The following is a 26,822-nucleotide window of genomic DNA, read 5'->3' as shown; positions in this document are numbered from 1 at the left end:
GCATGTCCGGAGGGAAGAGACTGAACAACCAGGTAAAAGCCCACAAATACACTGCACTAGGAAGAGGTATAGATCAAGAATCAGTTCATGTAGGCATAACACAACTAGTGTATGCTTTTTTTAAAGTATTCTTTTTCCATTCACAGATGTTGACTCTGCCTTGGGAGACCCATCTCAAGATATGACAAGAATATACGAAAACACTGGCGGTAAGAAGGACAAGAAGCGCATCAGGAGGGAAGAGACTGAACAACCAGGTAAAAGCCCACAAATACACTGCACTAGGAAGAGGTATAGATCAAGAATCAGTTCATGTAGGCATAACACAACTAGTGTATGCTTTTTTTAAAGTATTCTTTTTCCATTCACAGATGTTGACTCTGCCTTGGGAGACCCATCTCAAGATATGACAAGAATATACGAAAACACTGGCGGTAAGAAGGACAAGAAGCGCATCAGGAGGGAAGAGACTGAACAACCAGGTAAAAGCCCACAAATACACTGCACTAGGAAGAGGTATAGATCAAGAATCAGTTCATGTAGGCATAACACAACTAGTGTATGCTTTTTTTAAAGTATTCTTTTTCCATTCACAGATGTTGACTCTGCCTTGGGAGACCCATCTCAAGATATGACAAGAATATACGACAACACTGGCGGTAAGAAGGACAAGAAGCGCATCAGGAGGGAAGAGACTGAACAACCAGGTAAAAGCCCACAAATACACTGCACTAGGAAGAGGTATAGATCAAGAATCAGTTCATGTAGGCATAACACAACTAGTGTATGCTTTTTTTAAAGTATTCTTTTTCCATTCACAGATGTTGACTCTGCCTTGGGAGACCCATCTCAAGATATGACAAGAATATACGACAACACTGGCGGTAAGAAGGACAAGATATATATACACACTAGGGATGAGCGAGTACAGCATTATCTGTATCTGTATCTGTTAACCATATGAATTATCTGTATCTGTACTCGGACTGGGCGGTGCCTAACCCGGAAGTGGGCGGGATTTAACCCGGAAGTGGGTCGGGTTGTCTTGAAATGGGTGGGGCTTTAACCGGTATGTTATTTTAGGCATGCAATTGATATGGGTTGATCAGAAATTGTTATATTTATTGCTGATTAGACAACTATTTACATGACAGCATTAGCATTGAGCTTCAGATCAATGGTTTTGATCACGATAACAAACGAACTACAGAACAAGTTTTGCAACAATGAATACAACACATGCGGTTGCAATTATGAAGTAAAATGTAATGAACAAGAGTTTTCATCTCAACTAGGGCTGGGTGATATGGACCAAAAGTCATATCCTGATATATTTAGGCTGAATTTCGATATACGATATATATATCCCGATATTTTTTTATTTTTCATGTTTTATTTTTTTTTAAATTTGTTGACACACACACACAAGTACTGTCCCCCTTTACTTAACATAAATTGTAAGAATATGACTAATAGTAAAGACTAGTAGCCTACTAATAAACATTAGGCCTATGCTAAAGGTATTAAACAGCAGTCCCAAACTAGTTTTTGTTAATACAATGTTGAGCCACCACAGTCATTTAAAAATATAAAAAAATAACACAAAGAAAAATAGTGACATTTTGGGGTTAATATGGAAACGACAGTTACCATGGTGAATACACAATACTAACAAGAACTGTGAATGAAACATGGAAACTGCTCCTGGTGAATAGAATGAAAATCATACCTGCATTACTTTTATTTCGTGTAATTTACAACGTAACGGCGTTGCCTGCTCGTAGTTTCTTTTGCCCTTTATATTCAGTGAGGCGATGCAGCGCGCGCCGCCGCATTGCGCGTGCAATTGAGTGTGCGCTACTACGACTACAGTTTAACGGCTGACAGGACAAGAAAGTCCGTTTTTCTGGGGTGAAAGACTTTGTTTTTTATAACATAACATACTCTAAACACGCATGCAAAGTGGAAAAGGAGGGGCGGGGGCGCGGGGAGCAGTGCAGAGAGCTCCGGGTCAGCAGCTTGCTTGGAGCAAGGATCACAGCGCAAATTTGAACTATATCGATATATGCGATATGGTCTAATTCCATATCGCATGTAAAATAAATATTATATATATATATATATATATCTCGCCCAGCCCTAATCTCAACATAACTTTTTTTTTTTTAAATCCGAGCACAGATATTGACTCGTATTACTCGTATAATACTCGTACTCGACAAAAGTGCTTTATCCGTACCGGATACTCGTTTCAGCCGAGTATCCGGCTCAACTCTAATACACACACATTCTTTCTTTCTTTCTAACTAATCTAATTTCTAACTAATCTATCTTTCTTTCTTTCTTTCTTTCTAACTAATCTAATTTCTAACTAATCTATCTTTCTTTCTTTCTAACTTTATCTTTCTTTCTTTCTTTCTTACTAATCTAGCTTTCTTTCTAACTAATCTATCTTTCTTTCTAACTAATCTTTCTTTCTTTAACTAATCTTTCTTTCTTTCTTACTAATCTTTTTCTTTCTTTCTTTATAACTAATCTATCTATCTTTCTTACTTACTAATCTATCTTTCTTTCTAACCAATCTTTCTTTCTAACCAATCTTTCTTTCTAACCAATCTTTCTTTCTAACCAATCTTTCTTTATAACCAATCTTTCTTTATAACTAATCTTCATTTCTTTCTTACTAATCTTTCTTTCTTTCTAACCCATCTATCTTACTCTCTTACTAATCTATCTTTCTTTAGTTCTAACTAATCTATCTTTCTTTCTATCTAATCTTTCTTTCTAACCAATCTTTCTTTCTAACCAATCTTTCTTTCTAACCAATCTTTCTTTCTAACCAATCTTTCTTTCTAATCTATCTTTCTTTCTATCTAATCTTTCTTTCTTACCAATCTTTCTAACTTATCTATCTATCTATCTTTCTTTCTTTCTTACTAATCTTTCTTTCTTACCAATCTTTCTTTATAACTAATCTTCATTTCTTTCTTACTAATCTTTCTTTCTTTCTAACCTATCTATCTTTCTTTCTAACCTATCTATCTTACTTTAGTTCTAACTTATCTATCTTTCTTTCTTACTAATCTTTCTTTCTAACCAATCTTTCTTTCTAACCAATCTTTCTTTCTAACCAATCTTTCTTTCTAACCAATCTTTCTTTCTAACCAATCTTTCTTTCTATCTAATCTTTCTTTCTTACCAATCTTTCTAACTTATCTATCTATCTATCTTTCTTTCTTTCTTACTAATCTTTCTTTCTTACCAATCTTTCTTTATAACTAATCTTCATTTCTTTCTTACTAATCTTTCTTTCTTTCTAACCTATCTATCTTACTCTCTAACTAATCTATCTTTCTTTAGTTCTAACTAATCTATCTTTCTTTCTATCTAATCTTTCTTTCTTACCAATCTTTCTAACTTATCTATCTATCTTTCTTTCTTTCTTACTAATCTTTCTTTCTTACCAATCTTTCTTTATAACTAATCTTCATTTCTTTCTTACTAATCTTTCTTTCTTTCTAACCTATCTATCTTACTCTCTAACTAATCTATCTTTCTTTAGTTCTAACTTATCTATCTTTCTTTCTATCTAATCTTTCTTTCTTACCAATTTTTCTAACTTATCTATCTTTCTTTCTATCTAATCTTTCTTTCTTACCAATTTTTCTAAGTAATCTATCTTTCTTTCTATCTAATCTTTCTTTCTTACCAATCTTTCTTTATAACTAATCTTCATTTCTTTCTTACTAATCTCTTTCTTTCTAACCTATCTATCTTACTCTCTAACTAATCTATCTTTCTTTAGTTCTAACTAATCTATCTTTCTATCAAATATTTCTTTCTTACCAATCTTTCTAACTTAGCTATCTTTCTTTCTAACCAATCTTTCTTTCTTTAACTAATCTTCATTTCTTTCTTACTAATCTTTTTCTTTCTTTCTTACTAATCTTTTTCTTTCTTTCTAACTAATCTATCTTTCTTTCTAACTAATCTATCTTTCTTTCTTTCTTTCTAACTAATCTTTCTTTATTTCTAACTTTATCTTTCTTTCTTACTTACTAATCTCTTTCTTTCTAACTAATCTTTCTTTCAAACCAATCTTTCTTTATTTAACTAATCTTCATTTCTTTCTTACTAATCTTTTTAACTAATCTCTTTCTTTATTTCTAACTTTCGTTCTTTATTTCTATCTTTCTTACTTTCTTACTAATTTATCTTTCTAACTAATCATTTTCTTTCTAACTAATCTATCTTTCTTTAGTTCTAACTTATCTATCTCTTTCTTTCTAACTAATCTTTCTTTCTTAACAATCTTTCTTTCTTTAATCTTCATTTCTTTCTTACTAATCTTTTTATTTATTTATTTCTAACTTATCTATCTTTCTTTATTTCTAAGTTATCTATCTTTCTTTATTTCTAACTTGCCTCTTTCTTTCTTACTAATCTTTTTTCTTACTAATCTATCTTTCTTTATAACTAATCTTCATTTCTTTATTTCAACTAATCTTTCTTTCATTGAAACTTATCCATCTATTTACTTTCTATCTATTATTTATCTATTTCTAACTAATCTTTTTCTTTGTTTCTAACTATTCTTTCTTTCTTTCTAATCTTTTTCTTTTATAACTAATCTACCTTTCTTTATTTCTAACTTATCTCTTTCTTTCTTACTCTTCTTTCTAATCTCTTTTTCTTTCTTTATAACTAATCTATCTTTCTTTCTATATTTGTAACTTATCTATCTTTCTTTCTTACTAATCTTTCTTTCTAACCAATCTCTTTCTTTCTTTCTTTTTCTTTCTTTCTTTCTTTCTAACCAATCTTTCTCTCTTTAAAACCAATCTTTCTCTCTTTAACTAATCTTTATTTCTAACTTATCTGTCTTTCTCATAATCTCTCTTTCTTTCTCATAATCTTTCTTACTAATCTATCTTTCTTCCTTTATTTCTAACATAACTAAGGGTGTCACGATTCTCCAAATCCTCGATTCGATTACATTTTCGATTCTAAATTCACGGTTCGATTCGATTCTCGATTAAAAACATTTTTTTTGAAAGCACAAGCTATGCCATTTTTAGACTTTTATGCAATATAATAATATCTGACCTTTGTTCGCAATGTACCACAAATTTAAAACGTTTATTAATAACATAATGTAACAATAACTTATAAGTCAATTGGAAACTTAAACAATATAACCTATAACCTATTATAGACCCGGGGCTCCCTGGACTCCTCAGAGCAGTCCCAGACGAATAGCACGGCATTTTAAATTGGGTTCCCACAGCGTTTGCAACGCAGTACGAGAGAACGTTCTCGTAAGGGAACGTACTTGGTTACTTGCGTAAATCGGTTCCCTTAGAGATAAGGAACGACTGCGTTGCCTTGCCGTGCTATTTCGCTCATATCAGGTACTTCGCTTCAGTCGATTTAAACCTAAAGTCCTTTGGCGAGTTTTCTCTGACTTCAGCCGCGTCCAAATTGGCGCGCTCGAGGTTGGCAGGGTGCCAAGCGCTCGCATTGGACCGCATACCACTGCTAACTCGCCATAGGTTCGTGCAGTTGCCGCAGCACAGCCAGCTCGCTCAGTCGAGCTATGGTGCTCTCGCTGTGCAGCTGCAATGCGATTTAAAATAAAGGCTTCAATATTCTCGAGAAAAGGAGTTTTACCTGTTACAGGCAAGCCGAGCTGACGTGACATATGGGGCGTGGCAGCATCGACGATTCCATATTTTGATTCGATGATTGAGATTGAGCATTAATTTCGATCGATTTCGATTTAAAATCGATATCGTGACACCCTTAAACATAACTAATCTATCTTTCTTCCTTTATTTCTAACATCTTATTTATTAATCTCTTTCTTTCTTACTAATCTTTGTTTTACTAATCTTTCTTTCTTACCAATCTTTTTCTTTATTTTTCTTTCTTTCTAACTAATCTTTCTTTCTAACTAATCTTCATTTATTTATTTCTAATCAATCTTTCTTTATCACTAATATTCATTTCTTTCTTACTAATCTTTTTCTTTCTTTCTTTCTTTCTTACTAATCTTTCTTTTTCTTTCTTTAACTAATCTTCATTTCTTTCTTTCTTTCTTTCTTTCTTTATAACTAATCTTCATTTCTTTCTTACTAATCTTTTTCTTTTTCAACTAACCTCTTTCATTGAAACATATCTATCTACTATCTATTATTTATCTATATTTCTAACTAATCTTTTTCTTTGTTTCTAACTATTCTTTCTTTCTAACTAATCTATCAAATTTCTTAACTCTCTGGTCCGGCTTTTTCAAGCCAACTTAAAGTTTGACTCAACAAACTTTTTTCTAGTTACCATTATGTTGCTAACTCTGTGTAATGGCTATTAAGGTTGATGCAGCGGTGCTTATTGTGTTGTGTCTGCCCTGATCAGTGCAGCCTTCGCTTTCATTGCGTTGGGATATGCAAATTTTGATAAGGTCGGAGCAGACTTCTCATGGTCTAGTCCACCCATGCATTTTATACTGCCTGCGAACCTGTCAGTATTTGCATGGTTTGCGAAAAGTCCCCAGCTGGCATTAGCCCTTAAGATTTCAGCTAAAGTGGAGAAGGCAGGAGTTCCCATATACGTCACGCTGACGTAATGTCTCGTTCCCGCCTCTCAGGGAACTGAGGTTACGAAAGTAACCGGAGACGTTTTACGTGCAAAAGGTAATCCATCATTCCTACTAGGGCTGGGTATTGACACAAATTTCACAATTCGATTTCGATTCACAAGCTTGCAATTCGATTCGATTACGATTACGATTCGATTCAATATCGATTATTTTGGATATCAGGTACAATACATTGCAAATTTTCTCAAGGAAAACATCTCTTAACTATTATTGTAAACTATGGGAGTCAGTTGTAGCCGATAGGCTTCATTAGCCTACTATATTATTGAAGGTAAAGAATAACTGATTTGTATACAATCACTTAAAATACACTTATTTATTTTTATAATAATAAAGTTATGAAATTATATAGCCAACAAATTTAAATGGTGGCCTTCATAAAAAAACTGTCCAGATTTATTCAAACAAGCATTAAATATTGAAGAACATAAAAAATTATAATGAATATGTAATATGGTGCATATATTTAACAAAATGCTCCTCTAGAGTTAATTTTTCTAGCTGACTAACGTTTATAGTCACTGGATGTTTTTTTGAGGTAAATGTGAAGTTACATGACATTGTTTACTAACGTCTTTCCACGCTTGAAACACTGATTCAGTGATTCCATGTGACATGATACGGACTTCGATAAGTTGTACTCTACCTTTTAACACACTTTCAGATGCTCATTCATGTTTATCTCGTGCTGTAACTGATATTATTTAGGCAGAAGAGAAGATCATGTGCGCGCCGCGGCTTCTCTTGAGCTGAGCAAGAGCGATCTCACGCCACTGCGCCAAAACGGTATTTATGTTTTTGAATTTCATAAGAAAATGGACGTAATTTGAGACTTTGTTTCGTATTAATAATAACAAAGCACAAAGAGTATTGCGATTTATTGAATGGGATGCGCGCAGCAATGTTACATTCATTCATCACTGAAAACAGGATGACTAATCGATTCTTGAGATTTATGAATCGATATCGTTTCGTAAAAATAAGATTCGATTAAAATCGAGAAATCTATTTTTTACCCAGCCCTAATTCCTACTGCGTTTTTCTACTTTTTATAGTAAAGAATGCGAATAGTAAAGAATGCGAATATAATAATAGGCCTACTTAAAAGCAAACCAAAGGAAGAAACGTTTTTAATCCCCTGCGAAAATGGGTGAGACGTGAGTGAAAATTTGGGAAAAGAAACAGATTCCATGTCGAGTGGAATAACTAAGGGAATATTGTTAAATTTGTTGATAATTGGGTGACCAGATCGCAAAACGGAATACAAAGCAGACGAAGCTTAAATTTATGGGCTCACGCACAACTCTCTCATTCATCATGAATCCAAACGTTTCCATGGCTGCGATTTTAACATTTAATTGCTAACCTATTATTTATTTTGTAAACAAAGCTTTGTGCTTCACTCCTGTCATAATATTTATGTACAACAGCATTCACATACAAAAAAATTTGTTTTGGCGGGCCACCGCAGTGGTGTGGTTGTCAAGTTTACTGGCACAGCACTAAATTAGATTGCTTTGGTGATTTTGTTTTTTCTTTTTGTTTTTTCTTTTTTTTCCGTCCGTCAGTCCATCCATCCAAATTTTTATTGCATTATGTGCAGTTTATTACATCGAGTAGTCGGTTGCTAACACCAGGAATATAATGAGTGGAAGCACTTCCCATCTTTTATTGCAATCAATCTGCTCTGGTAATTCAAGCAAAATGATTGATGAACCTGACTAATACAGTTACATGTTAGCTGTTAAATTTGTATCAGGGCCAAAAAAATGAAAATTGTTAAACAAAAACAGAAGCCCTTCACTTTTGACTCAGATTAGAAATCAGTAAACTAGACTCAAGATGAGGGTGAGGAGTGTGTGGTTGGTTGGGACAGACTGAATATGCGTTCTGGCCTTTGTGGTGTTCAACCCAATCTGTTGTTCTTTTGTAGTGATTTTTGATGCAGCCACACATGATGCAAGAAGGAAAGCGAAACAAACATGGTCTCCAACAGAAATCGCAGCAGTACTCAAACATTTCCGGAACCACATTGCAAGGGGTAAACTTGTGAGTAAAATTGAATGTCAACAGTGCAAGACTGCCGAGTATCCTGCTTTAGCTGGTCGCTCTGTGCAAAACATTAGAGACTTTGTTAGGAATCGGGGCGTATCACTGAAAAGGAAACAGGTACAAAATGTTTAAGTTTATTTTTTTTTATTTTTTTTTTCGTTTTTTGTTGCTGCTGTTTTGTTCTAATGTGGGAAAATGTTTTAAACTTCTGTTGAAGGCTGTAAATGGATAGTGTTTCGTCCTATGTCATTTCTTTGGAGTTTTCCCCCTCCCCCCCTCCCTTTTCTCTTTGTACTTTCACTTCTAGCAGAAAGTTAGTAATGCTCATCGTAATGCCTGGTGACTATTCAACGCAGCTCCACCAAAATGGATAGTGTTTCGTCCTATGTCATTTCTTTGGAGTTTTCCCCCTCCCCCCCTCCCTTTTCTCTCTGTACTTTCACTTCTATCAGAAAGTTAGTAATGCTCATCGTAATGCCTGGTGACTATTCAACGCAGCTCCACCAATGCACTTGATCCTTTTGTGATTCATGTTTGCCTGCCTGTACTGTTATAGTGTTTTGAGAAATGTGTCTTTGAGAACTTGGTTCTTGAGGCTCATTTGGGCTGTCTTTTCTCTGTGAGTATTTCGCCGTTCATGTTTGTTCTCGTGGTTTGATCTGTTATTAAACGTGGGAAGAGAAAAGGACAGCTGAGTTTTGTTGTTTTTTCCCTTTACACAAGAACATTAGTGTATTTTGTTATTTGTTTAATATTGCCAGCAACAACTGTAATGTTGAAAATAAGCTGTAATTATTAAACAACTTCTTGTTCACTAAAGGTGCATACTGTTATATGTCCTCTAAAAGGTCATGTGGATATATCACACAAATATCAGATTCTTGAATGGTAAATGGACTGCATTTATATAGCGCTTTCACAGACCCAATGGCCACCCATGCGCTTTACAATATTGCCTCACATTCACCCATTCACTCACTCATTCATACACCGACGGCGGTGTCAGCCATGCAAGGCACCATCCAGCTCGTCGTCTTGCTCTCAAGGACACCTCGACACTTGGTCAGGTGATTGAACCACCAACCTTCCGGTTTGTAGACAATCTACATGAACCACTGAGCCACTGCCGCCCCTTGAATGCACCCTATAAAAGACTTGGCTGAATTAATATTCAAAATATCAGAATATCATAGTTTTAAATGGTTGGCTTTGTTGTCTGTTGGAGTATGAGCCCACAGGTGAGGATGTGTTTGCAGTGCACAGTATTGTTTTTAGTCTAATCATTTGTCCTCATAAATCAGGTATGTCCATTTAATGCACAGTGCTATCACTTTTGTGTTTGTGTTTAGCCATGTCCCATTAATTCATGTTTGTCCCTCTAATACACTTAAATGACAATTTTGTGTTGTATAGCAACTGTCCTTATAATATTGTTTTGTGTCATGGGCGGGGTTTAGACACCTAATTATATGTGTCCTCATAATTAAGTATATTTTCAGGTTGTTACATTATACGTTGTGTTGTGTGTAAACAAACTCTGAAGTGAAATCTGTGTTGTATGGCTCAAAACAGATTTTTTGATACCCTCCCCATCTCTGTAGAGCAAGTGGAAATGGGTGTCCCCCTAATACACCAACAGACTGGTTTGGGCTGAAGTGTCCTTGTAATTCACAAAAACCCGTATGTGTGTGTGTGTGTGTGTGTGTGTGTGTGTGTGTGTGTGTGTGTGTGTGTGTGTGTGTGTGTGTGTGTGTGTGTGTGCATGTGTGTTCATGTTTTTCTATCCCGGTGGGGACTTCAACCTGAATGCACACAGACTCATGGGGACTCGTGTCACAGTGGGGACCTAAATAGAGGTCCCCATGGGTAAACAAGCTTAGAAATCATACAGAATGAGTCTTTTTGGAAATGTAAAAATGCAGAAAGTTTTCTGTAATGGGTAGGTTTAGGGGTAGGGTTAGTGTGAGGAGATAGAATATACAGTTTGTAAAGTATAAAAACCATTAAGTCTATGGAGAGTCCCCACAAAGATAGTAAACCGTGTGTGTGTGTGTGTGTGTGTGTGTGTGTGTGGCGTGGGCGCGATGGAACAGTGGACACATAAAAACATACGTCATTATACAGGACCACATTCAAACTGCAAAGTGTTAACTTATATTTGTGTACTGTCGCAATAAAACACAACATTGTGCTTTTGTAAAATAATTTCAAGCAATCCACCCCCCGAAAGGCGCAAATTTTAAAATTAAACTAAAATGCTCATGGCTGCACGGGCATTCATGGTGCGCATCCACGACAAGGAACGAGCAGAACAGAGTGAACGTTTTTCAGTTTATTCCTACTTCCATAGGAATTCATTTGAAACGCTCGCTCAACCGCTCACCCTGTGGTCTGTGTGAGTCCTAATGCCCCAGTGTAGTGACGGGGACACTATACTGCCAAAAGAGCACCGTCCTTCGGATGAGACGTTAAACCGAGGTCCTGACTCTCTGTGGTCATTAAAAATCCCAGGATGTCCTTCGAAAAAGAGTAGGGGTGTAACCCCGGCATCCTGGCCAAATTTGCCCCTTGGCCTCTATCCATCATGGCCTCCTAATCATCCCCATGTACTGATATACTGATTGGCTTCATCACTGTCTCCTCTCCACCAGTAAGATGGTGTGTGGTGGGCGTTCTGGCGCAATATGGCTGCCGTCGCATCATCCAAGTGGATGCTGCACATTGGTGGTGGTTGAGGAGATTCCCCCCATCTATGTAAAGCGCTTTGAGGTCTCAGAAAAAGCGCTATATAAATGTAACAAATTATTATTATTATTATCAACCACTATCAATGTCAGTGCGGACGAAAATATTTTACTTTCGTTTTTAAGTTTGCGATTCAAAAGCCCCCAGCGGTGTCACACGTCGATTAACCGGTGGTAAAATTTTCTCACCGTCACATACCTAGTATATTTTTATGTAAATACAATAGGCCTACCTGATTTTGAACACAAGAGGGCAGTATAGCCCTACCTGATTTTGAACACAAGAGGGCAGTATAGCCCTATGTATGACTTGACTTTTATGAGACTAAATAGTACAATTACTATTTTTAAACTTATAAATAATTATTAAATTTAAAAAAAAAAAAGAATAAAATGAGTTTGGTTGTGATATTTGTATAATTTTATAGAAATAAATGGTGTATAATTACATTTTTAGAAGATGAGGCTTTTAGTGTTTAATTTTTGTACATTACTTCAGTCCCTCACTATAGCAAAAACATTTGAGATGTTTAATATCCGTTCACAATTTAGCATCTTTAATGTATTTTCATCATTTTGAAAAAGTTTGGTGTGAATAAAATAAGCCAGTTTGGAAGAGTAGCTAAAAACTCAGAGTCTGAAATATCCAAAAAATCCACATTCAAACCAAAATATCTGACTTTCTTTTGCTCTGAGCTAATGACTGTTAATTAGAAAGTTGTCCGGCTCGGTGAGACCAATATATATACTCATGTTTGTAACTGTTGGTAAAACTAACCCCCCCACTTTTGTCAAAAGCATGTTGAAAGTGACACACTTCCTGCTGCCAGTTGGTGGCGCTATAACTTTGACTCACAATAGTTACATCCATCTGATCGGCCTCTTATCACAAACACACTGCTGAAGTTTCATCAAGATCAGTTAATGTATGCAGAAGTTATAACACTTCGTGTCTCTCTTTTCTCGCCATAAATTCATTTCCTCGCCACGGCCAAACCGTTCAAGATATCAAAGATCCGTCCGCAATTTAGCATCCTCAATGCCTTGACTTCACGCTGACCGAGTTTGGAGGCGAATCGATGTATTTCCTAGGAGGAGTACATTAAATTCCACAGCAAGCGTTTCCAAACAACCCTAAATAGCCGACTTCCTGTTGGGCTGGCGTAAAACTTAGAGCACGAAAGTTGTTCGGCCCGATGAGATCTATATGTGTACCGAGTTTCAAATTAATTCATGCAAGCGTGTTTGATATATGGACCAAGTTTTAGAACCCCGTTCAAGGGGGCGCTGTCGAGCCCCCCTGCCACGCCCGGCTACCAGATTCAGCCCGTCCCTGATGACCGTGGGTTCTGACCTGTGTGCAAAGTTTCAAGAGTTTTCGAGCAAGTTAAGGGCCCCAAAAGCCCCTGAAACCTTGAAAAACAAAGATTAAAGGGAATATACAACCCCATCCCCCCCCCCCACACACACACAGACACACAGAGAGAGAGAGAAAATTCTCCAGAAAATCCACATTCAAACCAAAATATCTGACTTCCTGGTGGTCTGAGGTTATGACTGTAAATTAGAAAGTTGTCCGGCTTGATGAGAACAATACACCTACCAAGTTTTGTGATTCTAAGAAAAACTAAACCCCCATTTTTGACTAAAGGTGGCGCTACTGAGCCATTTCACCACGCCCGTTTCTGAAACTTTTCACATGTCTACTGGATAATAAATGTGATGTGTCTGTCGAGTTTCATGCATTTTCAAGCATGTGAAGAGTCTCAAAAAAAAATCCGTCCGCAATTTAGCATCCTCAATGTCTTGACTTCATGCCGACCGAGTTTGGAGGCGAATGAATGAATTTCCTAGGAGGAGTACATCAAATTCCACAGCATGCGTTTCCAAACAACCCATAATAGCTGACTTCCTGTTGGTCTGGCGTAAAACTTAGAGCACGAAAGTTGTTCGGCCCGATGAGGTCTATATGTGTAACGAGTTTCATATTATTACATGCAAGCGTGTCTGATTTATGGACAAGTGTTCGGATCCAGTTCCAGGGGGCGCTGTCGAGGCCCCCTGCCACGCCCGGGTACCAGCTTCAGCCCGGCCCTGATGGCCGCGGGTTCTGACCTGTGTGCAAAATTTCAAGAGTTTTCGAGCATGTTAAGGGCCCCAAAAGTGCCCGAAAGGTTGACAAAATAATAATAATAATAATAATAATAATAATAATCCTACCGAAAACAATAGGGCCTTCGCCCTTTCAGGGCTTGGGCCCTAATAATAATAATAATAATAATAATAATCCTAACGAAAACAATAGGGCCTTCGCCCTTTCAGGGCTTGGGCCCTAATAATAATCCTACCGAAAACAATAGGGCCTTCGCCCTTTCAGGGCTTGGGCCCTAATAAAAAAGAAAAAGAAAAATAATCCTACCGGAAACAATAGGGCCTTCGCCCTTTCAGGGCTTGGGCCCTAATAAACAATAATCCTACCGAAAACAATAGGGCCTTCGCGCTTTCAGGGCTTGGGCCCTAATAATAATCCTAACGAAAACAATAGGGCCTTCGCCCTTTCAGGGCTTGGGCCCTAATAATAATAATAATCCTACCGAAAACAATAGGGCCTTCGCCCTTTCAGGGCTTGGGCCCTAATAATCCTACCGAAAACAATAGGGCCTTCGCCCTTTCAGGGCTTGGGCCCTAATAATAAACAGAGCAATTCCAAGAGGGTCCTCACACCATCGGTGCTCGGGCCCTAATAAAGCTTACTGGAATCTTAAATATTATTGTGGGTTTCAATAGATAATTGAAGGATCTTAGTAAACATCTAAGATTTTAATAATTAAATGCTTTTCAAATGTGTTTTTTGGATGAGGGACCAATTCTGTAGAATGGCCCATATATATATATATATACATACACAGTGCAATGCATAAGTGAATACACCCATGCTAAAGTTGACTAAAAAGAGGAATAAAAAAATCATATTTTGGAAATTGAACTTAATGCCTTAATTTAAAAAATTAGGAAAAATCCAACCTTTAAGGACACCAATTTTCTTTGTGAATGAATAATGTATCGTAAATAAATAAATGTTCTTCCTTAAAATACATGGTGCATAAGTGAGTACACCCCTATGTTAAATTCCCATAGAGGCAGGCAGATTTTTATTTTTAAGTATTTTTAAAAAAAATTTTTTAGGATACTATGCATCCTGATAAAGTTCCCTTGGCCTTTGGAATTAAAATAGCCCCACATCATCACATAGCCTTCACCATACCTAGAGATTGGCATGGGGTACTTTCCATAAGATCATCTCTCAATGCAAATCAAACTAGCTTTTAGGCTAACTGAAATAAAATCATGCCAATCTCTAGGTATGGTGAAGGCTATGTGATGATGTGGGGCTATTTTAATTCCAAAGGCCAAGGGAACTTTATCAGGATGCATAGTATCCTAATTTTTTTTTTTTTAAAAATACTTAAAAATAAAAATCTGCCTGCCTCTATGGGAATTTAACATAGGGGTGTACTCACTTATGCACCATGTATTTTAAGGAAGAACATTTATTTATTTACGATACATTATTCATTCACAAAGAAAATTGGTGTCCTTAAAGGTTGGATTTTTCCTAATTTTTTAAATTAAGGCATTAAGTTCAATTTCCAAAATATGATTTTTTATTCCTCTTTTTAGTCAACTTTAGCATGGGTGTATTCACTTATGCATTGCACTGTATATATATATATATATATATATATATATATATATATATATATATATATATATATATATATATATATATATATATTGTTTTGTGGTGCTTAATTTAACCACTTGTTTGGGTCTTAAATATAGACACCTTCTACCTTATTTTGTTTATTCTCAGGTTAGGTAAAGTCAGTCGAATTCATTCTAAACAATAAGTATATAAATTTCCATACTTACAATTCAGTCGAAAGACTGCTCTGTTGTTTAGTTCAGCTCAATATTTTGTAAAACAGAGACTTAGGCCCAATCCCAATTCTATTCTATTTTATACCCCTTCGCCTACCCCTTACCCTTGCCCCTTGAAACAGTGTCAAGGCGTAGGGGTGAAAATATTCCCCTAAGAAATGGGACACCACTACTACACGTTACATGTCATTATACATCGTCGCTAGCGCCTACGTCACAGGAGATGCGCCAATGTTTATCACAAACTTCCAAGATGCCGTCGTCAGCTGCGTGAGTTACAGCTATTTTTTTGCATTTTTCTTCTGAAGTTTGCAGAAAACAACGTAGATGATGATATCTTCGACGCCTAAAGGCCCTTTCACATTGGACATACATCGAATTTTGACGCACGAATAATTCGCGCGATGGGTTTATTTTTTGATCAGCTGTTTGTGTAATGAGTGCTTCCACACCGAACGCGAATGTGCTGCGGCGAAAAAACGACTTTTATTTTTTTCGCTTCGATGTCGATTTTTTTTTTACTTTTGCGGCGACAGAATAGGCTTCAGCCAATCATATACTACAAGGACAACAATTTGAAAGACAATGTGTGGCGTAGCATTGCCAACCAACTCGGTTATCTTGACTGTGAGTATGTTGTGTGATAGTTTTAGTCGTTGTATAGTCCTGTGCTGTGTAGGCTAGCAGGCCAAACTACATTTGGGATAGAAAGCGAACACTATTATCGTCAAAGATAGAGACAGAGACCGTGTTTACTTTGAACACGTAACAAAATGTAGTGAGACTATTTAGGGCTGCTTTTAGTATACTATACATTCTTTCTGTGATATCTACAGTTTCTAGTCGAATGATTTTTAACTTACTTCGTGTGTTACATGTAATGTGTAGTGACATTACAAAACGCACTGTGTTTAGTTGAAGACGCAAAAAAACCTGTGCACATTAGCATACTCCCCTTCAGACTCTCTGTTCTGTAAGATTGGGTGCACCCAAAACCTTCTTTTCTGTCTTTTAAATAAAATGAAAAGCTCGTCTTCACTGGATGCTATGACTATGACTGGATGATGATGATGATGATGATGATGATGAAGTGTCCATGTTTTCTCAGCTGTCGGCGCGATTCGCGCGAAAGTTTTGGAATGTTGAAGCTCTCTGAACGTCACAGACGTCGCAAATTCGCGTCGCGGCTGATGTGAATGGTTTTGATGCGAACTATTCGCACACGAACTATTCGCTTTTTCGTTTCGCTTTTTCGTTACGCATCCGGTGTGAAAGGGCCTTAATGCTGCGTTCACACCAAATGCGAATAGAGCGTCTGGCTCGAGTGATTTCAATGTTTAGACGCGTTTACGCGCGTCTGGAGGTATTGCTGCGCGAATGAGGTGTTTAGCGCGACGCGGTGGACGCGGTCCACTTCGCTTCAAACTTTTGCTTTTTACACGCGTCATATTGTTAACCAACTTTAACGATTTTTTTGCAACCGTTTCTTTGAAGAACATGGCCGTAAATATGAACACAAGATTGAATGTGACATAAAGAAAATGATTATTGGCTGTCATGTTGCCTCTGTAGCCGGTGTATGCAGGTACATTTCTCATACCCCTTCGTTTGAAGTGTGGTCACGAAAAATCTTCGTTTCAAGGGCTATCTGGCCCTTCCCCTTACCCCTACCCCTCCAACCAAAAGAGAATTGAGACAGCCCTACCCCTTCACGGGAACGTGCAAAACGGAGGGGTAGGGGCGAGGGGTAGGGGCAAGGGGTGAATTGGGATTGAGCCTTAAGGCAGACGAGCTTCTTAATTTCAATTATATGTATTTTTTATTAAATACAGGTTAACTAGTTTACATAAACGGTACTAATATATAAAATAAAAATAAAAGTAAATCAAAACCAAATAATTTACAAGCTTTCATCTTCATGAGGCGTAATGGCAAGGCATCTAACACCGGAGAGGCCGTCCTTGGTGAATCAGCATCTGACTTTGACATTCCTTACAATACTTTTTATAGTCCACACGCCCTGCGCACAGATTCAGTCCTTTACAGACAATCTGCCCAATCCGAAGTCTTGAACTGTCCTCAGTTCTGGAAACCCCCTTCTAAACTCCATATATAAAGCTCTTTCCTTTGTTCTCCTTTGCTTGCTGCTCTGGACCCTCTGCCTTTCTCCTGCGTCTCATGCTCCTCATCAAACGGGTATTGCTTGCCATTTCTACTTTGCTAAGATACATGCTTTCTATTACTTAGTGTTATTACTACCTACTGTAGTTTATTCTTTCATTTGATTAAATGCTTAAACATCGAATATAGTATAGTCATTTCTTTCATGCATTATCGTAATAAAAAACTTTTACAATACAAGTTGCAGTGTTTTTCTTAATAAACCAGATTCATAATAAAAACTTTTACAACACAAGTTGCAGTGTTTCTCTTATACAACACTCTTTCTTAAGTTACAATTGTGGTTATATCATATAAGCATATATATATATATATATATAATGTATATATGTATATGTAAACATGCAATTTATTCTTTTATAATGCCTCATATATATATATATATATATATATATATATATATATATATATATATATATATATATATATATATATTCCCTGTACTAAACATTATTTGTAGAATGCCTCTGGGTGCCATATCTGGGTGATATGGCAAATCGCTGTAGCGCCTCAGTTCAAGCAGCAGCGCGGAGTGCGAGTCTATTCTTCCACTTTAATACAAATTATATCTAGAAAAACATGCATGAATATCAGAAGGCAAGTTGAAAGTTACAGTACAACTTACCAAAATCCGTATCATGTCTCATGTAATCACTCAGTGTTTCAACCGTGGAAAGATGTCAATTAAAACTAGCTTGTGAAGCTTAAAACTAGCTTGTGTCACAATATCACTTAATGTTGCATTTACCTCAGGAAAGTCATCTGTTTGTTAGTTAGCTTTAAAAAATAAATAAAAAAAACCTAGAGAGGAGCTTATTTACTGCTAATTATATTAATTACATATGCATGTTTTAATAGATTTGCCATGAAGACAAGTGCTTATGTAGTAACTGAGTTGTATACAAACATTTCAGCTTTTATTTGAATGCAAGTATTATATCTGGAAATAAATAGCAGATGAATATAATAGCTGTTGTTATTTTAACCTCTAACATTATAGTGTTCCAAATGAGAGGGTTCTCTGTATAGTTTGCAGCATTATTTGGGAAAGAAAAAACAAACTATCGGTATCGGCTGAGAAATTTCATATCGGTGCATCGCTAATAAAAATTATATTGTTCTATGTCAATGCAAGTGAATTAACAGTCATGTTTGGTATCATTTAAAATGTTTCAGTGTGACTGGTACAATGGTCTCATCTCCACAGAAGTAAACCAAAAGGTAATAAAGGCTTGTACTTTGCTTACTGTGGTGGCCCTGTGCCCCTTTCTCAGGATCCTCCATCCAAACTACAAGATGCAAACTTCCTAGGTCTCCCTAGTCAAAGCAAATTCCTATTGTAAGTTCATGCCCCACATTGGGGTATGTTTTGTCTTGGTCTGGGCATTTAAAGAAATGCTGAAAAAGGCTTGGGCGATTTGTAGTCAAATAAGCCAGTAATGCTGAACATCCTTGGACACTAAGCATTATGTACAGTGAGGAAAATAAGTATTTGAACACCCTGCTATTTTGCAAGTTCTCCCACTTAGAAATCATGGAGGGGTCTGAAATTGTCTTCGTAGGTGCATGTCCACTGTGAGAGACAATCTAAAAAAAAAAAAAATCCAGAAATCACAATGTATGATTTTTTAACTATTTATTTGTATGATACAGCTGCAAATAAGTATTTGAACACCTGAGAAAATCAATGTTAATATTTGGTACAGTAGCCTTTGTTTGCAATTACAGTGGTCAAACGTTTCCTGTAGTTTTTCACCAGGTTTGCACACACTGCAGGAGGGATTTTGGCCCACTCCTCCACACAGATCTTCTCTAGATCAGTCAGGTTTCTGGGCTGTCGCTGAGAAACACGGAGTTTGAGCTCCCTCCAAAGATTCTCTATTGGGTTTAGGTCTGGAGACTGGCTAGGACCTTGATATGCTTCTTACAGAGCCACTCCTTGGTTATCCTGGCTGTGTGCTTCGGGTCATTGTCATGTTGGAAGACCCAGCCTCGACCCATCTTCAATGCTCTAACTGAGGGAAGGAGGTTGTTCCCCAAAATCTCGCAATACATGGCCCCGGTCATCCTCTCCTTAATACAGTGCAGTCGCCCTGTCCCATGTGCAGAAAAACACCCCCAAAGCATGATGCTACCACCCCCATGCTTCACAGTAGGGATGGTGTTCTTGGGATGGTACTCATCATTCTTCTTCCTCCAAACACGTTTAGTGGAATTATGACCAAAAAGTTCTATTTTGGTCTCATCTGACCACATGACTTTCTCTCATGACTCCTCTGGATCATCCAAATGGTCATTGGCAAACTTAAGACGGGCCTTGACATGTGCTGGTTTAAGCAGGGAAACCTTCCGTGCCATGCATGATTTCAAACCATGACGTCTTAGTGTATTACCAACAGTAACCTTGGAAACGGTGGTCCCAGCTCTTTTCAGGTCATTGACCAGCTCCTCCCGTGTAGTTCTGGGCTGATTTCTCACCTTTCTTAGGATCATTGAGACCCCACGAGGTGAGATCTTGCATGGAGCCCCAGTCCGAGGGAGATTGACAGTCATGTTTAGCTTCTTCCATTTTCTAATGATTGCTCCAACAGTGGACCTTTTTTCACCAAGCTGCTTGGCAATTTCCCCGTAGCCCTTTCCAGCCATGTGGAGGTGTACAATTTTGTCTCTAGTGTCTTTGGACAGCTCTTTGGTCTTGGCCATGTTAGTAGTTGGATTCTTACTGATTGTATGGGGTGGACAGGTGTCTTTATGCAGCTAACGACCTCAAACAGGTGCATCTAATTTAGGATAATAAATGGAGTGGAGGTGGACATTTTAAAGGCAGACTAACAGGTCTTTGAGGGTCAGAATTCTAGCTGATAGACAGGTGTTCAAATACTTATTTGCAGCTGTATCATACAAATAAATAGTTAAAAAATCATATATTGTGATTTCTGGATTTTTTTTAGATTATGTCTCTCACAGTGGACATGCACCTACGATGACAATTTCAGACCCCTCCATGATTTCCAAGTGGGAGAACTTGCAAAATAGTAGGGTGTTCAAATACTTATTTTCCTCACTGTATTTTTTCTAATGTAAGGTATGCATCTTTTACTCTTTACCTCAGAGCATTTGATGTTATATATTGCGTATCTTTGAATTCATCATATATTGCATGATACATTTACCTAATAATAAATTGTTACTAGTGGTCGACCGATATTGTTTTTTTGATGGCCGATGCCGATATCTTAGAGAGCAGGGTGGCCGATGGCCGATATAAAGACGATATTTTTATATATATTTATTTTAATCAATATTTAATAAATTATAAATAAATTAGAAAAATCTTTAAAATAAACATGCTTTTATACTTTAGATGGCAACTTCTTGAATCTGCAATCCTATTACAGTATTTTTCACAAAGTGTTTGTTTAGAAATATATGAATGTGTGAATAAAAAGAAAGTAAACACTGTAACATTGCACTCAGTAATCTGGTAATTCCGTGCTGGTAATCATATTTTTTCAAATAAAGACAAGGTAACGCTAATTTTACATACAGCACAGTGAAAACGATATGAATATGACACAGTTGGCAACTGGATATATCACAGATATGAATATGACACAGTTGGCAACTGGTTATATATCAGCATATTTTAAAATGAAGGATTTAAAGTTTTTCGATCGCGTCTCCTGTGAAGCTGATCTTCTGTTCGCATTCACTCACTTCGCACGGACCGACCGTCACTTAGGGCTGGGTACCGAGTTTCGATACTTTTTAGGTACCGATCGAATTGCCTCGATACTATAGAGTATCGAAAAATGACAGGTTGTTCGGTACCAGATTTCGATACCTAAGGGGTTAACTCGTCAACGTCAGTGCTCAAACAAATACATATGAAATGCACAACGACACACATAAAGTCGCTCACGCACGTGGGTCAATGACGTATAAGGACAGGTATTTTCGACAGGTCAATTTTAAAATACAAAACAAAATACTACCTGTTGCAATTGTTCAAACATTAAGGATGTTGTGTACACCTAAATTCATTTAAAAAATTTAATTTAAGTGATTTTAGTGTTTTTTCATCTAGATGAACTGTCCGTAGCCTTAAAAAATGTCATGTGGTGCGACCGTGATTTATCTTAAAATTAATTAATTTCCTTAACATGCTTAAACATTTTTTTTTACAAGTTCTTAGTAATTAAAGTGTTTAAAAACCAAGTTTTGCATTTCTTTTGAGTTTTTGTAAATAATGATCTCGTTTTTTGTTCTATAATTTCTGAGTTGCCTTCTTAAATCTAGTTAACAGACTTACTTTTCCTGTAAATCACATAAAACTGATATAAATGTTTTAAAAATATCATTTAATAAAGCATACTGTATCAGTGATTCATATTTCAGCCACAGAAATAAGATATTTTATTTTACATTTAATACAGTGATTGCTTTTATTGGTCGCACCACATGATAAGTGGTCGCTCCAAATGACACGAAGACCTTATGTAGTTAAAAATCTATTTAAAGAGATCAATGAACAATACATTTTATACAATTTTTTATACAATTTAAACCAGATTTCATACAAATTTCACAGAATTTTCCTGAACATAAACTTTTTTTTTTTATAAAAATCACATCACAAACACAAGTGCACCATTTCTTTTAACTTGACTTAGAATTTCTTTCTAACAAATAATAATGTTATAGATATAAATTATTTCATAACATTATTGTATACAGGTAACATTTGGGGTCAATAGTTTAAGTAATTAATACTTTTAATAATCAAGGACACATTCAGTTGATAAAAAGTGACAGTAAAGATATTTAGGCTATAATGTTACGAAAGATTCTATTTCAAATAAATGCTGTTCTTTTGAACTTTCTATTCATCAAATAATCCTGACATATAAAATGTATCACAGTTTCCACAAAAATATGAACATTGATAATAATCAGAAGTGTTTCTTGAGCAGCAAATCATTTTTGACCCTGGATCACAAAAACAGTCACAAGTCGCACAGGATATATTTGTGGCAATAGCCAACAATACATTGTATGGGTCAAAATTATCGTTTTTTCTTTTATTCCAAAAATCATTAGGATATTAAATAAAGATCATGTTTCATATTTTGTAAATGTCCTACCATAAATATATAAAATATTTATTTTTGATGAGTGAATATAGCAATATCGCAAACATAAATGGACAACTTTAAAGGTGATTTTCTCAATGTTTCGATTTTTTTGCACCCTCAGATTCCAGATTTTCAGTTGTATCGGCCAAATATTGTTCTATCTTAACAAACCATACATCAATGGAAAGCTTATTTTTTTTCAGCTTTCATATGATGTATAAATCTCAATTTAAAAAAATTGACCCATGTGACTGGTTTTGTGGTCCAGGGTTACATATTAGAATGATTTCTGAAGGATCATGTGACACTGCAGACTGGATTAAAGATGCTGAAGATTAAATTTAGCTTTGATCACAGGAATAAATTACAGTTTACTGTATGTTCACATAGAAAACAGATATTTTATACTGTAATAATATTTCACTCGTCTCCTATCAAGGTACTCCGCTCTTGCTGCAGGGTCAGAATTTTTTCGCTTGGCAGTGGCATCTGGTAAAATAGATTAAAATAGTTTTAAATAAATAAATAGGCAATAATAAATACACTACTAATAAATGCATAATTACTAAACTGAAATTACATGCTCTAATTTTTTGTTGCATTTTTCTTGAAATATATGAAGAAAATATTCCAAATTGCATAAAAATCTATTCCAAATGATACTAAATTAAAGTATTTTTTTGTATATAAACTGTCAATTGAATATAAAAGCATAAAACTGCCAATCTAGGACATATATCTATCATGGAAAACAGTCTGCAGTGGTCGCACCACATGATATTTTCAAATTCATTCAAAATTTACAGGCACAGATTTGGCCACCTAAACAAAACAAGCTAGCTTCCCAAAAAAAGGTCACTATGAAATTTATAATACAAATATATATTTGTAGAAATAACTTTAATATTAATTTTTTTTTTTGAGGTCATACCACATGACATCCAAATGTGGCAACTACATACCAACCATTACAGAGGTTTATTTTTTTTCCAATTTGAGAGAATTACAAACCTGCTTGCTGCTTCCATGGGTCCTTGGTAAATTGGTATATGATGTAACGTCCTGTGTTTGAATAGTTTTCTACATATAAGTCCCAAAATGGTAGTTCCTTGATGGTCACACCACATGATATTTCATAAAATGGACATCATCGGACAAAGTTTGTTTGTATATTATGATCGAAATATAAATACAAATGCTTTGAATTTTTTTAAAGGATTACAAAACATTTTGGAAATCATGCCAAATAGTGCAGAAAATAAATTTGAATAAATTCAGAGTAATTTCAAAGACGTTTTCAAAACAGAAGTTATGGCCGGACGGTCGCACCACATGATGTTTTGACACTTTAAATAACAAAAAAAATAACAAATAAGTAAAGGTTTTTGATGAGTTAAAGTGAGTACATACATGGGAGAGGTACTTCAAATATGCAGTATCTTTTTATGCATTTAAACCCGTTTTTGCCTGAAAAAATGCAATCGGACAGAAAATTTAGGCGTCACGTCATTGACCCACATACATGTGTAGAGTTTGCGTAACTCTACACACACGAGAAGCGCTGAACTCTCCGCGCACATACCCATATGAGACGCGCGCGCGCACGCACAAACTCTCCACGCGCATACGAGACGCGAGTTTTGTGTGTGTGCTCGCGCACATACTCAATGAGACGCGAGCACACACACACACAAACTCTCCGCGCACATATTCATGAGACGCGAGCACACACACATAATACCTTAAAGATGTGGAAAAGTCAATCAAAAGTGTGGGTACATTTCCTCAGGCTCGATGCCAACAGCGCGCGATGCAGTATTTACGGTAAAATAATTGCTGCAAAGACCGGTACCACAACAAATATGATGAAGACCTTGACAGTGCACGGCCACGGAGTAAACATAATAGCAGAAAGTTGCTTCGCCTTCGACTGGTAAATGAAGAGGTACCTTGTTGATCACTCTGACAGTTTATATTGCAATAAATAACCCAGCAAACACAAAACGTTTTTACAACGTTTCACAACGTTGTTTTTTGGTTGCAATTAGGTAATGTTGCAGTGCAACGTTTTAAAAACGTTTAAGAAACCACACCTAAAATAAAAAAAACAATGTAACCAAAATAAAACGTTTTAGAAACGTTGTGAAAATACCAACCAGGTTTGTTTTCTTTAGGTAGTCAAAAAAACGTAAATATCACGTTTGTCTACTACGAAAACAAAACCAGACCAAAATGCAACTTTGGCGAGACGTTTTATTTAGGTGTTAAAATAACGTAGTCTGCACGTTGAAATAGGTTTTAAAAGAAACGCCACGACAGTATTAATACAACATGCCAAATCTCCAATGGTACGTTCTTTTTGTGTATAAAATATAACATTTTAACATTAAAGCGATTCTTCATTGACCGAGTAGCCTAACAGACGAGACCGCTGTAGGCAGCCTGATTATCAAGTAGCAAAAGGACTTAGAAGTGATATGTGAATGCTTACTCTCAGTCGTCTCTTCTCATTTAATAGCCTATAAATATTCTGATAAAATTTTTTACGCTAATCATCACTGAACATGTCATACACACTTTTGGAAAAATGTTAATGTCCTTGCATGCAGCCTGAGGGTGACGCTCTAATGATGATTGACATACTTTATATGAAAAGATGTTAATTATATCATGTAGTTTTTGCTATTTTATTTATACACCTCGTTTACCATTTCTAAAGGTAGACCTATATATTATGTTATAGCCTATTATATAAATGACTTAAAACATTGTTTTACATTTTCAATGCTTTCAGATTTTCATTCAATTTACAGTTTGCGATGGCCACAGGCCTACTATCCACTTAATAATATATCAAGTTTCATGATATTTTAGCTTATCATCAAATAATTCATTCCATCAATCTAAATGTAAATGCTGCGTGACTTCTACGTGTTTTAATGGGCGCGCGCGCTGAACATTCAAGCCGCATTTGAACTGGAGCGGAGGGCGTTACCATGGGAACGAGGCGGCAGCTCAACTGACAATCGGCGAAACTCCGTCTCACTGTTGTGTTAACAACTTTAAGGTAAGTTTAGTCCATAAAATTACACAAATAGTACATACAAATGTTTCTGAGACTTTCTTTCATGTAAATCACTCGCTTCCGTTGAATATTTACTTAATAGAAATGGTTTAGTGCCTTCGAAAAAGTCCGTTAGCATCTAACGTTAAATAACTTTAGCTATCTAAGTTAGTAGCTAGAGGTAACGTTAACGTTAGGTTGACTAGACTTGAGCTGTAAGTTTGGGCTTTTAATCACATCGTATGTGTAGATGAGATATTTTGATAGTTTTGTAAAGGTTTTGCTGACAATTGGTCAATGGATGAATGGAAATAAGCTAATTTATTTAACCTAAAAGTACGCACTGTATGGTTAATTCATAGTTATCACGTGACGTCACACCATTACGCCCACCTGGAGGGCAAAATAAGGCTTTCCTCCACTGCCCAGTCATTTTTATCAGGTTTGTAGTTAGTATTAATAGTAAAACAGTGTTATTAAAAGATCAAATTAAATGTATAGCCTACCGCTTATTCATGATGCATACTTTGTACAGGTAAGCAGATGAACACAGAACAAATTATTTACAACAAAATAATATTGTTTGTCTTCTCCCCTTTACAGTATTGTTTGCCATCTAGTCCTGATCACAGAGTTTAGCTCCAAACCCTATTAAGCAGACCTGAGCAGCTGATCCAGGATCACCAGAAACTCTGCAGAACTTTGGTCTCAGTGTTCCAGTGTTCAGGTGTCCCAGTGTTGTAAGTTCAGAATATATTGCAGGAGATCTCAACATTGTCTCTCAAGGTCCACTTACATGCAGAGCTTTACTCCAACCTAGTCCAGCACACCTGAACAAGCTAATCAAGGTGCTAAACTCTGGGTAAATATTACTCAGGTCTCTAGCTCAGTAGTCAGTGGTTAAAGGCCGTCTTTATCACAAAATCCTTACAGTGCACTGAAACATTCGCTCCCTAAAAACTCACTATGTTATCGGAAGTTCTGAAGCACAAAACTTTAATCACACGAGACAGTTCGCTACAAAATGACATGTGATAGGTGATTTT

General features: G+C 36.2%; 2 protein-coding genes across 8 annotated transcripts in view; one reads left to right on the top strand and one right to left on the bottom strand.

The window, feature by feature from the left end:
- LOC311080364 (cellular tumor antigen p53-like) overlaps positions 1-26,822 on the bottom strand; it is a 94,454-nt gene that overhangs the window by 48,187 nt on the left and 19,445 nt on the right. The window lies entirely within an intron of this gene.
- On the top strand, positions 18-11,668 carry LOC311080365 (uncharacterized protein). 3 transcript variants are annotated; one of them, XM_084110296.1, is made up of 4 exons: positions 18-257; positions 372-707; positions 822-884; positions 8,592-11,668. In XM_084110296.1, exons 2-4 carry the CDS (start codon positions 632-634, stop codon positions 8,840-8,842), a joined length of 390 nt encoding a protein of 129 aa, XP_083966422.1. In that variant the 5' UTR covers positions 18-257; positions 372-631; the 3' UTR covers positions 8,843-11,668. The 3 variants fall into 3 exon arrangements, with proteins under 3 accessions (XP_083966422.1, XP_083966423.1, XP_083966421.1); XM_084110297.1 differs by lacking the exon at positions 822-884 and having other exon boundaries at positions 372-434; XM_084110295.1 differs by having other exon boundaries at positions 18-707.

Source organism: Abramis brama (assembly GCF_963993115.1).
Source record: "Abramis brama genome assembly, chromosome: 3".
Lineage (NCBI taxonomy): Eukaryota > Metazoa > Chordata > Actinopteri > Cypriniformes > Leuciscidae > Abramis > Abramis brama.
Note: the sequence above shows the minus strand (reverse complement) of the source record. Positions and strands in the feature narration are given on the sequence as shown.